General features: G+C 50.6%; 1 protein-coding gene across 2 annotated transcripts in view; it reads right to left on the bottom strand.

The window, feature by feature from the left end:
* ADAM19 (ADAM metallopeptidase domain 19) overlaps positions 1–14,158 on the bottom strand; it is a 58,281-nt gene extending 44,123 nt beyond the window's left edge. The window contains exons 1-3 of one of the 2 annotated variants that reach the window (XM_075900625.2): positions 13,817–14,158; positions 10,964–11,052; positions 6,676–6,746 (exon numbers count right to left, since the gene is read on the bottom strand). In XM_075900625.2, coding sequence (XP_075756740.2) covers positions 6,676–6,746; positions 10,964–11,052; positions 13,817–13,904 — 248 coding nt within the window. In that variant the 5' untranslated portion in view covers positions 13,905–14,158. Of the gene's footprint in view, positions 1–6,675; positions 6,747–10,963; positions 11,053–13,816 lie in introns of those variants that run through there. The other variant, XM_089769439.1, reaches the window with a different exon arrangement.
* Positions 14,159–14,755: the final 597 nt, after the last annotated feature.

Raw genomic sequence — 14,755 nt, 5'->3', positions numbered from 1 at the left:
ACGCCCTGTTATCCCATCCTGGCTGCCTTCCTCTGACCAGGCCTCTCCCGCCCAGGCACAGCCCACCTCAACCTTCCCGCCAGAGGAGCATCGCCTCTTCCCGAGGGACAAAAATCCACCCCCTGGACTCCTCGCAGCCCCAGGCCCCTCGGGGTAACCCCAGGTCCTCCCGCCGCCTCAGTCAGGCCAGGTTATAACGCGGACGCCCTTCGGTTCCATTCAAGGGCCACCGGTTCCAGTTTGCCACCTTAGGGTCAGTAGCCATCGAGTCCCCGCCCCGGCGCTCCGCTCTCCGGGTTTTGCCCAGGAAGCTTCATTCCCCCAGGGAATCCTGCTCCAGGACCACCCCCTTGTTCCAGGGCTCCTTCCCTAGTTTCCATCCAGGTTTCCTGCCAGAGGGTGTAGGGGAGGGTCCTGTACATCCTGCCCCTGCTCATAGAGAGGCCAACACCTCCGGGTGTGGCTTGTATCGATTTAGCTCGTTTCTCCCTTCCTCCCTCTCCTCAAGGCCTCCCACAACTGGGCAGGGGTCCAGCCCCCATCCCCCTTCCTCCCCCAGCCTTCCTCAGAACTTGTCAATAGCAACTCACAGCTACTGCTCTCCGCCAGGTCTCCTGCGGCTCCTCTGGTCTCTCCTCGGGTCCCAGGCAGCTCTCACCCGCCCAGGTGCCTCTTCCTAACCCCAGCTGGGAGGCAGGTGAGAAGTCTTGCAGGGGCCCATCACCCTGTGACAGAGACTCTCTGGAAACAGGCCCAGGCGGAGGGGTATCGGCTGTTATCCCTGGCACAGGGGCCCCATGCCATCCAGACCTGCCCCATGACACATTCCTAGGCTCCCAAGTCAGCAGGGACCACTGTGATCAGTGTCCATAGCGTCTCCCCTGCATCTCCAGGAGACCCCTCTCATCAGCTCCGAGCTGTTTCTTATTAAGCACAAAGGCCTTTAGAGAACGCTGTTTGCATCCAAGGTTTAGAAGGCGGATGCTTCCATTCCTAAGCCACAGCCAATGTCGGATTGCTCTATAGGCGTCCCTCCGTCTATTTCTCTCTCCATCTAGTCTTGGACCTTCCAATCCTGCAGCTGTCGGGCTTGCGTGTTTCAATGATTCATAAAAAAAAAAGAATAAAGTGGCTCTTGGGGACAGTCTCTTGCTATTCTTCAGCTGTGATGTGCTACAGCCTAGCTTCCGCTGGACCTGAATCACGGTTCTGCCCTTCTTCCTACCAGCAACAACCAGCCAATGGTGTTAGCTACTCAGGCATGAAGCCCACACGCAGCTGTATGGAGTCCACAGCCAGATACACTGAATGTTTTACATAATGCAGCATGTTAAGGGGGAAAATGTGCAATAGCTCCTGGTTTACATCCCAATGAAATTAAGGACGTGGCCCAAACATTTCTGCCATGCGACATAACTGTGGCCTTCAAAACCAAGAGTTCTCTCAGCCCTGGTCTACAATCGGGAGTTATTTCGAAATAGCCCCTCTTAGGTCGAATTTATAAGAGGGGCATCCAAGCCCATTATTTCAAAATAATTAGCTGCTTATTTTGAAATCTCTACTCCTGCTTTCCTCGGAGAAGAATGCGAACTTCAAAATAGTTATTTCGAAATAGCAGTCATGTGGGTGGTTCAGTGCCGCTATTTCAAAATAACGACTGCCCAGAGTAATTCAGACTAATCACTCTCCAGCGTTTCCTGGGGCTCTATGTCGAGGTAGCACATCCACATTAAGGGAGCCTACCTCGGACTCATTTTGAGGCTTCCCCATAGTGGGGACACGCTATTTCAATTTTGTTATTCCAGGAGTTATTCAATCGATTTTAGTTATTTCAAAATAATCTCCTAGGCTATGTCTAGACTGCAAGCCTCTTTCGAAAGAGCCTCTTTCGAAAGATACTTTCGAAAGAGCCTCTTTCGAAAGAGAGCGTCTAGACTGCACGTTGAACTTTCGAAAAAGCGGCTTGCTTTTTCGAAAGAAAGCATCCAGTGAGTCTGGATGCTCTCTTTCGAAGAAGCCCTATTTACATTGAAGAACGCCTTCTTTCGAAAGAGGAACTTTCGAAAGAAGGCGTTCTTCCTCGTGAAATGAGGTTTACCGCCATCGAAAGAAAAGCCGCGTTCTTTCGATTTAATTTCGAAAGAACGCGGCTGCAGTCTAGACGCAGGTGAGGTTTTTTCGAAAAAAACCCTGAGTCTGGACACAGCCCTAGTGTAGACATGCCCTGTGCCAGGGGCAAGAGGAGGCTTCATTCATTAACGCTTGCAAAGGGCGAGAGATTCTTATTAGAGCATCAACCCTATTCCTGAGAACCCCACTTCTTCTGCCTGCTTCATCAGTCCTCCTTCTGCCAATGAATTCCCCTGGAACTCACTTAAATGAGTTTGAAAGTGTCGGCCAAGTAATGTCTCTGTTCTCAAGGCGTCTCAGCTGCCAAATGAGCCAGTTTCCCTGCAGCTATCCCTTAAACTTAAATGTCTGTCTCATTGCCTGTTCTCCTCTGGGTCCCATCTTCTGTCTGACAACATGCCTCAGCCTCCTCTCTGCTCTGGGGAAGCTTTTCTGCAGTCTGTGTTCAAAGGGGTTTTGTATCCTTTCTATTTTCTATGCATTGGGCCTTTATAAGGTCTGTTCAAACACCAAGACTTCTTTTATTAATCCTGGCAAGCCAGCACGCTCCTTGCTGGAAGCATCTGTCTGTGCATCTTGCTGAATGAAAGCCCTATCTCAGGAAGTAAACACAAGCACAAATGGAGCACGATGCTAGTCCTGTTTACTAGCATGCTGAGCGCCAGACCGCGGATGGAAATAGCACGGCACAGCTCCCAAGAGGCACCTGGAAGTTATGTCATCACACACTGAATTAAGCTCCTACTTGGGTTTCCATTAGGACGCTTTGCTTTTGCCAACTCTGCAGAAAAGGGCCTGGGATTATAGTGGATGAGAAGCTGGATATGAGTTGACAGGGGGCCCTTGTAACCAAGCAGGCTAACGGCATATTGGGGTGCATTAGGAGGAGCATTGTCAGCAGAGCTAAGGAAGTGATTATCCCCCTTTATTAGGCTTTGGTGAGGCCACATCTGGAGTACTGCGTCCAATTCTGGATACCCCCCCCCCATTTCAGAAAGGATGTGGATGCATTGGAGAGGGTGCAGCAGAGGGTAACGAAAATGCTGAGGGGGCTGGAGCACATGATCTATGAGCATAGGCTGAGGGATTTGGGCTTATTTAGTCTGCAGAAGAGAAGAGTGAGGGGGGATTGATAGCAGCCTTCAACTCCCTGAAGGGGGGTCCTTTCTAAAGAGGCTGGAGAGAGGCTGTTCTCAGTGGTGGCAGATGGCAGAACGAAGAGCAATGGTGTCAAGTTGCAGTGGAGCGGAGGTGGGGAGGGGTCTAGGTGGTGAAGCGCTGGGATGGGTTCCCTAGGGAGGTGGGGGAATCTTTATCCCTAGAGGTTTTAAGTCTCAGCTTGACAAAGCCTTGGCTGGGAAGTTTTAGTTGAGATTGTTCCTGCTTTTAGCAGAGGGTATGACCTCCTGAGGTCTCTTCCAACCCTAGGATTCCAACTCCACCAGGACTGTGAATAAATTCACCACTGCAGTCCTGCAATGCACAAATGCTGTCACAGGTTGAAGATCCGGCAGTCAGAGGAAATAGACCCCCGTGGTTTTGTCCTGCCTACAATAGCAGTTAGATCGTTTCCAGCATTGTTTCAGAGATCCCCACGGCTCACAGCTGCCATCAGCAGTTCAGTTTGCCTGTGCACACCCGACTTCGCTAGCAATGGCAGCAAAGTTTGGTCTCTCTGCTGCTCCAGTGTTTTCAGAACCCAATGCTGCTGGTAACACAAGAACGGCCAGACTGGGTCAGGCCAAAGGTCCATCTAGCCCAGTGTCCTGTCTGCCCACGGTGGCCAATGCCAGATGCCCCAGAGGGAGTGAACAGAACAGGGAATCATCGTGTGATCCCTCCCCTATTGCTCATTCCCAACCCCTGGCAGACGGAGGCCAGGAACACCATTCCTAAGTGGAATATTTGTATCATCTCCTGTTTAGCACACTAATTACACTTGTAAGAGCGACAAGGAGTCCTGTGGCACCTTATAGACTAACAGATGTGTTGGAGCATAAGCTTTCGTGGGCAAAAACCCACTTTGTCAGATGCATGTAGTGGAAATATCCAGAGGCAGGTATAAATATGCAGGCCAGAATCAGGCTAGAGATAACGAGGTTAATTCAGTCAGGGAGGATGGGGCCCACAGCTGATCTGGAGGCGTGAACACCAAGAGAGGAGAAGCTGCTTTTGTAGTTAGCGAGCCATTCACCGTCTGTTTAATCCTGAGCTGATGGTGTCAAACTTGCAGATGAACTGTAGCTCAGCAGTTTCTCTTTGAAGTCTGGTCTTGAAGTTTATTTGCTGCAGGATGGCTACCTTTAGATCTGCTTAAGCTTATGACCAATACATCTGTTAGTCTATAAGGTGCTACAGGACTCCTTGTTGCTTTTGCGGATCCAGACTAACACGGCTACCCCTCTGATAATTACACTTGTATATCCATAGTGCAGCATTTCCTTTCACTCTTAGGGAAGGGGACAAGCGATTCTAGGTTTGATTGGTCAGGGATGTCTGCACTATATACTTAAATACGGTAAGTGGGCTCAGTCCAGGGTATAAATACATTAGTGGATACTGAAAATAAAACCACTCCACTGAAATTCAATACAGAAGTCCGACACAGAACGAAATCCAACATCAATGGATTAAAATTGGCAAGGGCCAGCTACCATAAGAAAAATCTTGGCTGCTCTTCTGTCATTAGAATCGAATCCACTTGCCTGGCAAAGAATCTGGGATAGAAAGTAGCAAAGAATTTACCTCCAGACTCCAGCAGCAAAATCATTCTGTCTGCCTACATCCACCAGTAACTTCATTTGGATGCAGTATTCTTCGCTTCGGGTGCGTCTACACAGCAGGGCTAAATCCGAAATAAGCTACACAACTTGAGCTACGTCAATAGCGTAGCTGAAGTCAAAATAGCTTAATTTGCCTTTTGGCGCTGCCTACCCAGCAGGAAGTCTGAGAAAGAGCACTCTCCGTCCGCTACCCTTAATCCTCGTACAATGAGGGTTACAGGGATCAGAGTAAGAAGTCCTCTGGCTGGACGTTATTTTGACACTATGTCGAAATAAGTGCTTGTGTGCAGACGCAGACTATGTTATTTTGGAATAATGTTAGTTATTCTGAAATCACCCTGCTGTGCGGTTGTACCCGAGGGCTGTGTCTACACTGGCATGAATTTCCGGAAATGCTTAAAACAGAATAGTTTTCGTTATAAGTATTTCTGGAAAAAGAGCGTCTACATTGGCAGGCTGCTTTTCCGGAAAAGCCCTTTTTCCAGAAAAGCATCTGTGGCCAATGTAGATGCGCTTTTCCAGAAAAGAGCCCCGATCGTCATTTTTGCCATCGGGGCTTTTTTCCGGAAAAGACGACTGGGCTGTCTACACTGGCCCTTTTCCGGAACAGTGTTCCGGAATAAGGACTTATGCCTGAGCGGGAGCAGAATAGTTTTTCCGGAATAGCAGCTGATTTTGTACAGTAGAGCGTCGTTGCTTTTCCGGAAATTCAAGGCCAGTGTAGACAGCTCGCAGCTTATTCCGGAAAAGCGGATGATTTTCCGGAATAAGTGGCCCAGTGTAGACACAGCCTTCCTGACTCAAATGGCTGTGTGCTGTTAGCCAGCTGTCATGCTCTCCCAGAGATGGCTGAACTTCTGCCATCAGTGCACCTGAAAACAGTTCTTTAGGCACTTCAGGATGAGAGGCGTTCAAGAAATGTGGGTTTCCCTGGCATTAGAGAATCTGACAGGTGGAATCCAACCTGGGGCCTCTGGAGTTTAGGGCATGATCCTCTACTGCATGAGCTAAAAGCCAGCCAGCTCTCAGCCATGCCTGTGGAAGACACTCATTATTCTTGCTCTAAGTGGTCTCAGTGCCACTAGATGGGACCGTGCACCACACCCAGCAGGTGTGTGAGTTACAGTTACTCCTAAGAGACCTGGAATGGAACCCCTACGAGTAACGTGACATATAAAAAGTGATAAAGCATCGAACCATGGTGCGAACAAGCCAGCTCACCGGCATCAGGAAAGGAGTAAGAGGAAACCAGTCTAGTTAGTGCTGGTATTGTTACATGGCACGGGTCTGTATGCTGTGGGCCAGATTGCGGCTGGCCTACAGTGACTTCTGTGAAACTCCACCAATGTCCCAGCTGGAGGTCAGACCCAGAGTTCGCCGTTCATGCCGAAGAGTGGCATTTCCCACAGTGAGCGTATGTCTAAACTACAGCAACCCACTACGGCACGACAGCTACAGCATAGATGGTTCTTGCGTTGACCAAAGGGGATTGTCAATTGACACTGTTAATCCATAGCAGTCGATGGAAGACTTTTCCCGTCCACCTAGATGTGTTTGCAGTGAGGGCTAAAGTCGACCTACCTATGGCGTGTAGTTTTTCACAGCCCTGAGCAAGGGACTCGGTCAATGTAAGCTTTAGCTTTAGACCAGTCTGTAGGGCGTGATCCAAAGTCAAGAGCTCCAGTGGGCCCTGAATCAGCTCTTTATTCATCTCCTTGGGGGAAAAGGTTGCATAGTGCATGCAATGGACCAGCCCACTTACTCATTCTTCTCCACATCCAGGATGAGTGCTTTCCCCTCCGCGGTCAGCTTGACTTCAGCTTTGAGTGGGTGCTGCATGCAACAGAGAAACCGCCATCACACACACAGCAAGATCAATACAGCAAGGGAAGTGCTCGTCATCACTGCCAGTGCAAGCCTCTTCTTGTCCCGCCCTACCGCCAGGAGCACCCCGCCCCCCAGGTGTGCCTAAGAGGCAGGGAGGTGGGACGTTCTGGAAGAGGAACAATGTGTTTGGCTTCTTTAGGCATGTGGAGAGGATCCATGCCTAGAACCCCAGGGAAATGCTTGATCACCAGAAAACCTGCCTTGCACAAATGGGCCTGATGCAGAGTTTTGTTTCCATTATTTCTTAGCAGATGGCCAGGGCCTTACCAAATGGAAAACGCATCACAGACCATGAAATCTGGTGTCCTTCCCTGAAAGCTGGTCTTCTGTGGGCTTTTACCCTACACAGATTTCATGGGGGAGACCAGTGTTTCTCAAACTGAGGGGCTGGAGGGGTGGGGTGGGCGTGCTGTGGTCTTGGTGGTGCTAAAGGCTCCGACTTTCCACCCCTTGGCCCTGCCCCTTCCGCCTTTGGCCCTGCCCCTTTCTCCTTTGGCCCCGCCCCTTCCGCCGACCTTGCCCCAGGGCCCAACAAGGCTGTTGGCTCTGCTGGCAATACCGTACCACCCGTACTTCTGTGCTGCAGCCTGGCGGTGCCTCTGCCTACAGAGCTGGACTCTAGGCAGAAGCCACCCATCTCCAGCTGCTCAGCTCTGCAGGCAGCGCCACTGCCAACAACAGCGCAGAGGTAAAGGTAGCAGCGCCGCGACCCGCCTACCATAACCCTGGGACCCCCACGCAGCCCCTTTCTGGGTCAGGACCCTACAAGTACAGCACCGGGACATTTCAGATGTAAACTGCTGAAACCATGACATTTACCATTTTTTAAAACCCCATGATTGTGAAATTGAGCAAAATGGACCGTAAATTGGGTAGGGCCCTCAAACCAAATTGATACAATCTGTTACCACATCCACTCAGGGACATATTTAATGGGGAAGTATGATGAGTCTATTTAGCAGATCCCCTTGCAGGTCTATTTTCAGAGCACCCTAGGAGAGCTAGGTCCCCCAATCCCATTAGTATTCACTGGAAACATGATGCCTAATTCCCATGGCCTTCTTTGAAAAAATCCCGGCTCTGTTTGGATGGAGCCCTACCACTGGGCCCTGTCTACAATAACATTTGAAGCGGTGACAGCAACTCTTTAGAGAATGCCAGGACGTTGGTTAATACCACTAGAACCCGAACCGGCTGTTCTCAAACTGAAGCCTGTAGGTGTCTTGTGCCTCACTGAGTCCTGCTTCATGGCCTGCAAAATTAAACCGAAGCAGCGGGGAGTTAGGTTGCGGAGAGGCTGGTCCAGCAAAGGAGCTTTCTTCTACAGGAGAAGTGTTGCACCACTCGTATAAACCAGGCACAATTTGCATAAAGTCTGCTCTCTGGAAAAGCTACTCAACATAGACTGAAACAGCAGCCCTGCCGAGCCACAACAGCTGCTAGACGCGGGGTGGGCACATTCCAGCCCGCAGACCAGAACTCTGGTGGGCACCCACCACTATATTTCCCTGTGCCTCTGCAGGTACGGGCGATCACAGCTCCCATTGGCTGCGGATCACCATTCCCGGCCAATGGGAGCTGCGGGAAGCGGTGTCCCAGTCTGTGCTGCTTCCGGCCACTCCCATTGGCCAGGAATGGCCTCTGCAGCCAATGGGAGCAGCAATTGCCAGTACCTGAGGAGGCGCAGGTAAATATAGTGGCAGTGGCCTGCCAGGGGTTAACCTGGTAACTGCTGCTGTTTTATTGCCCACCGTGTGCTAGACACTGTGGCCTAGGATGTACTCAGAGACATGGTTTTCTGTGAAGGTCCTAATATCATTTCCAATGTCAATATAGACAGATCCATACCCACAGTTTACAGATCTAGAACTTGCTTTACCTGTACACAGCTCTATCTAGCTATAGCTTTAAATAAATGATATGGCTGGAAGAAGGCAAATTGGAAGTACATTGTACTCGGGTGAGGTGTAGACACCTGTGAGATGGGATGCATTGCCTGAAAGGTGTTCCCAGTAGCCTTTACATTATAATTACTCTCATTATTAGGCAGCTACAGTTAGATAATTATAATTGCAATTATGCTGAGGCTGTAACACACAGGAGGGGATCAGAAATATAAACTACAGTCAAGCACCTTGTTACTAGATGTGTCTGGTGCTACTGACTTATTGCAGTACAGGATTTTATTTGTACACTAATTCACATAACGGCACACGGGGCGGTTCAGGGCAGACACAAGCTGTAAATGACCACAGAGCAATAAAAATTCGCGGCTTAGCAGACGGGGTCTGATCCAGAAAAGGTAAGTTGATTCAGCGCAATGAAGAAACAAGATTTTTCTCAGTACGGTTGTGGATATTCTAAGAGCTGCTTTTAAAGGAATTTGCCTCTTAGGGGCAGTAACCACTGCTGTGCTGTTCCTCTATTAGACTTGTTAGATAAGGAATTACCGAGAACTAACCAACAGGCCATTTCCTCATCTGCCTTACTCAATGCACCAGGGGATTTACACAACAGAAATCTAGTGGGTGGTGCCCACAAAAGCTCCTGAGACCAGCTACATATTTTTTTAGTCTTTAAGGTGCTGCCAGACTACTTGTTGTTTAAGTTTTTCCAGTTACAGACTAACTCGGCTCCCCCTTGGAAGCACAGAAATCAAGTGAAACAAAAATACAGAAAAAGAGCACTCTAAAGATCTGCTTGCTGAAACAGTCTCCCAGGCAAGGTGTGTGTTCAGACCCATTAGTGTTAGTCCCAGTTCCAGAATCCTGGGGAACTGCAGATGCTCAGCAGCGATCGATTGTTAGGGTGCTACAGGAGATTTAGCACAAACACAGCTGCAGGGAGCTCGGGGCCTTTTGCCTGGCCGAATCTCTCCCAACACTGGATGTTGACTGCATTTCCTCTTCCCCCTCCCATCACGTTTTGTTTTCAGGATTCCATCAGACAGCTCGTGCCTGCTTGTTGCTAGCAGGGTTCTCAAATCCACTGAGAATTTGCTGGAAGAAACATGGATCAAGGACTTTAGGATCTGACGGATTTGTCTAAGGGCACATACTGGTCAGATGCCTTGTGCTCTTTGGAAACAAGTCTGGGACTAAGAATAACCAAGTACCTCCATAATACATCTGACTGGAAAGGGCCAGAGCAGTGTTGCATCAGTCTTCCAAATGTGGCCAATGCCATGTGCTTCTGAGGGAAGGAACAGACCAAAGCATCTATCCCCTGTCACCCAGTCAGAGATATAGGAATGCCCAAAGCTCAGGGTTGTGTCCCTGATCATCTTGGCTAATAGCCATTGATGTACCTATCCTCCACCAACTTATCTAATTGTTTTTTGAGCCCTGAAATAGTTTTGGCCTCCACAGCATCCTCTGACAAGGAGTTCCACAGGTTAACTATCTATAACAATATTTCCTTTTGCCTGTTTTAGACCTGCTGCCTATTAATTTCATTCGGTGACCCCTAGTTCTTGTACCTTTGCGATGATGTTACTTAGTGGGCAAAGGAGCTACCACAGCGCCTGCTCATCACATTCCACGGAAAGCTTCCCAGCAGGTTTCATAGTATTGAGTGACTGATACCGTGCATATGCTAAGACTGTTACTACTTAGCCTCCGGCTAATGGTGAAGGTTCCTCTCCCTGGGTATTTCCAATTTGCCTTTGACCTCACTCGGCAGATTTGGTTAGTGTGATCATTAGACTCCTCTTCCTGAAAACGGATGCGTGGGTTGAGAAGAGGGGGGAAGGTTTTGCAGATAATGCACAGGACTGGGACTCAGCAGATGGGAGTCTTCTGACCAGCTCTAGCACCGATTGCCTGTGTAACCTTGGTCAAGTCCCTGGAGTCTTGCCTCCTGGGGTTACGGGGAGGCCAAACTCACCCTGAAAAACATTACTCCTGTGAGAAGCCTTTATTCCTAAGAGCACTCCCCACGATATCCACAGGACACCCACACCCGGGTGCAGCAGTCAGGCCAGACCATTCCCCCTAGACTTGACCACAGAGAGGAACATCCTGAATGGAGATGTAGAGGAAGCAGGTGAACCTCGCTCCATTCCCCTCTCTGTATCTCACCCTCCTTGGCACCCAAGGGCCACTCAGCTGGGGAGGCGACACAGCCCCAAACACCTTTCCTGACCACATGGTCACATGACATACCTTCATACTGATGTGTGGGTTTGCTGTTGCTTTCCACTGCGGTGTTATTTCTTCCCAGTATAGGTGTGGGCCAACCATGTTGTTTTGTCCTGGGGAAGCACAGACAGTTTCTCAGAGTCAAAACTCCACTGCAAAGCTCAGCGTTTCATCCTGCCACAGCAGAGATGACGGGAGTTTTGCTCTTGACTTAATGCAGGGCTACTCAACACGTGGCCCACGGGCCACATGAGGCCCGTGGCCCATTTATTTGCAGCCTATAGGTGGGATCCAAAACAAAAAAGTAGTCGATACAATGGTCTTCTGTTGCTATGTGTTTTAGTAGTTCAATTCCTGGGCTGTCATTTCTCATTAAAAGTGCTGACATATGGGTGGAAATTGGGTAAGACCTGCATTTTTTTAATATCAGCAGAACTGACTTAAATGGGGCCTGTGTGTTGGGTAGTCTTGCCTTAATCTTTCTATTCATGCCCGTCAGTGTGAAAGAATCTATTTGCATATATTTGCATATATATTTGCATGTCTATGCAACCATATTTAAGTTGCGGCCCTCGGCATGTGCTGTGACTATCCTTGTGGGCCCCGGGGCTTCCAAAGTTGAAGGGCCCTTCAAAGGACCACACATAAACAGCAAAACCCCAGGAGCCATTGGAATGATTTGGCCTTGAAGGTCTCTATGCACATTTAAGGACACTGTTTTATCGGAGCAGCAGAAAAGGTTTCCCCTGGACATTTTGCACATCTGCAGTTCTGAAGGCGCAGCTGTATGCGGGGCTTTGTTCTGCAAGGTGCTGGGTGCAGGCGTTCATCCAGCAAAGCACTTAAGCACATGCTTAAAGTTAAGCACAGGAGAAATCTGATCGATGTAGATGAGGGAGCTCCTATGCTTCAAACACCCCACTGGGGCCCCGTGCTCAGCACTCCTCTGGACCAGGCCTGTCAGAACTATCCACACGGCAAGTCTCAGAGGGGTAGCTAGTCTGCATTTGCGAAAAACCAATGAGGAGTCCGGTGGCACCTTCAAGACCAGGGTGGGGAACCCCTGGTCAAGACTAACAGATTTATCTGGGGACAAGCTTTTGTGGACCAAGACCCACTTGAAAGCTGATGCCCAGATAAATCTGTGAGTCCTGAAGGTGCCATAGGGCTCCTGGTTGTTCACACAAACTGCCGGGAAGTTCAGCTGAACAAAGCAGCTATGGCCGAAGAGGGTTTTTAAGGAGGTGGATTAAAAGGCGTGTTACTTGCTGGAACAAAGATGGGGAACTCCCCAAAGCACTTAAATAATTCTCTTGGTTTGAATTGAACTAGCACCACCCATGTGCCTCAATGCCCAGTGATGCTCTTCCCGTTAGAGCGAACCTGTTCTTTCCCCCAGGTGTGTGGTGGGGGGGCTAATATCTTTCACTGGACTGCGAAAGAGAAGCGTTTGTGCTCCACAGAGCTCTTTGCAGGTCTGGAGGGGGCAGGGAGAAGTCCTTGCCCCATTCCATCTCAACTCACCTAGCGTTAGCGGCTTTTCCAGCCGCCTTCTAGCTGATTTGTATCCTGGCCTGCCGCCCTAGCCCGAGGGAAGAGATCTGAAATGAGCTGCATCGCTCTGTCCAGCATGTGAAGCAGGTGTCATGTAAAACTCTTGATGTCACGGCAAGACACACATGGGATGAGTGACAGCGAGTGGAATAGAATCACCGAACACTAGAACTGGAAGGGACCTGAGAGGTCATCCAGTCCCGTCCCCTGCCCTCACGGCAGGGCCAAGCACCTTCTAGATCAGTGTTTCCCGAGTGTTCCACGGAACCCTGGGGTTCCGCGACATGAAAATAAGGAATCTGTGAAAAAATTCCATTCCAAAAACGTTTTTTAGTTAAAATAATATTTCATGCATATTAGGTTTTGAGCATTATTTTTTGTACACATTAAATGTGATTTTTGTTTTTAAATGTGTGCAATTGAAACTAAGTGTGGATCTCATGACCTTATTTAGCATTTGCTATTATCCTTTCTTATTCCGCTCCATATAGCAGACTGTTAATAGGGGTTCTGCATAATTCTTTCACGTTTAAAAGGGCTCCGTGGCCAAATAAAATTGGGAAACACTGCTCTAGATCATCTGACAGGTGTCTGTCCAACCTGCTCTTCAATATCTCCAGAAATGGAGATTCCACAACCTCCCTGGGCAATTTATTCCAGAGTTTAACCACCCTGACAGGCAGGAAGTTTTTCCTAATGTCCAACCTAAACCTCCCTTGCTGCAATTTAAGCCCCTTGCTTCTTGTCCGATCCTCAGAGGCCAAGGAGAACAATTTTTCTCCCTCCACCTTGGGACACCCTTTTAGGTCCTTGGAAGTGGGAAGCGACTCTGGCCCCACTGGCAGTGGGGAGGGGCTAGAGTCAGCCTGCCCCCACCCATCCCAGAGTTAGGACTCTCTGGTTCCACATACTCCGGGGTGTACGGAGAGGGACTAGCTAGATTTGATGGGACCCGCTTCAGCTGCCGAAAGAGACCCGCTGCTGGCCGGGCGCTCCGAGGGGTTCGCCCCAGGAGCCCGGGGCAGGGGGAGGCGGAACCTTTGAGTCCCACGCAGCGAGGCAGCCCCGGGGGCGCACGCCGGTCCCCCGGCCCCTCGCCGCAGACGCGCCTGGGACACAGCGCAAAAGGGGGGCTCGCAGAGGCCGGGCTGGGCTCGGGGATGCGGGAGGAGGCTGGCGGGGCTGCTGCGGTTCAGATTTAAAGGGGGGGGGCGCAGAGCATCCTAGCGAGGGGTGGAATGAAGCCCCCCCAAGCCAGCCCCACCCGGCTCCCCCGCAGCGTCCCCGCCCCGCATCTCCCCGCACCGCGGCGCCCGCACTCACCTCTCCCGCCGGCTGCGGGGAGCAGCCCCAGCGCCAGCAGCAGGAAGGCAGCCGGGGGGCCCCGGGCCGGGCGGGCAGCCGCAGGCATGGCTCCCCGGGGCGGGCAGCCTTCCTCCCCGCCCGCCGCGCGTCCGCTCAGCCGGGAGCTGGTTCCGAGCCGCCTCCCCCGCTGCCCACACTGGGGGGGGGGGGGCGTTGGAGGCCAGACGTGGGGCGAGGCTGAACCGCCCCCTCCCCGCCCATTCAGTGTTTCATTCAAGGGCAGGAAAAAAGGATCCTTCCCTGAGCATCTCGCCGGGATCCCCGCCCCGCCCCGGCGCGCAGCGCAGCGCAGCGCCCAGCCGGTCCCCAGAGAGGGGCTCCCGGGTGGAGATCAGCGGTACCTAGAACCCCCCGCAGGGGAAGCCAGCGGGGAGGCAGAGCCGGAATCTCCTTACAAAAGGGGGAGGGAATCAGAGATCTGATCGCCTCTATACATCCGTGCGGCGCCCACATCTCCACCACTGCCTGGTCCTCTCCTCCCAATTGAGATCTCTTGGCTTTGGAAAAGGGTCCGAAAAGGGAAGGCAAATGATGAGGGGGTTGGAACGGTGCCATGTGAGGGGGGATTAAAAAGACTGGGACTTTTCAGCTTAGAAAAGAGGAGACTGGGGGGGGATATGACAGAGGTCTATAAAATGATGGCAGACATGGAGAAAGTGAAGAAGGAAATCCTTATTTACTTGTCCTCATAACATAAGAACTAGGGGTTACCAATGAAATGAATAGGCAGCACCTTTAAAACAAACAAAAGGAAGTATTTCTTCATGAAGCAGAATCAACTTGTTAAAAGCATTTTCGAAAAAGAGCGTCTAGATTGGCGCGGAGTTTGCGTTATAACGATGCGCTTTTGCAGAAAAGCGTCCATGCCAATCTAGACGCGCTTTTCCGCAAAAAAAA

This window comes from Pelodiscus sinensis, chromosome 16 (assembly GCF_052426305.1).
Source record: "Pelodiscus sinensis isolate ZL-2025 chromosome 16, ASM5242630v1, whole genome shotgun sequence".
Lineage (NCBI taxonomy): Eukaryota > Metazoa > Chordata > Testudines > Trionychidae > Pelodiscus > Pelodiscus sinensis.
Note: the sequence above shows the minus strand (reverse complement) of the source record. Positions and strands in the feature narration are given on the sequence as shown.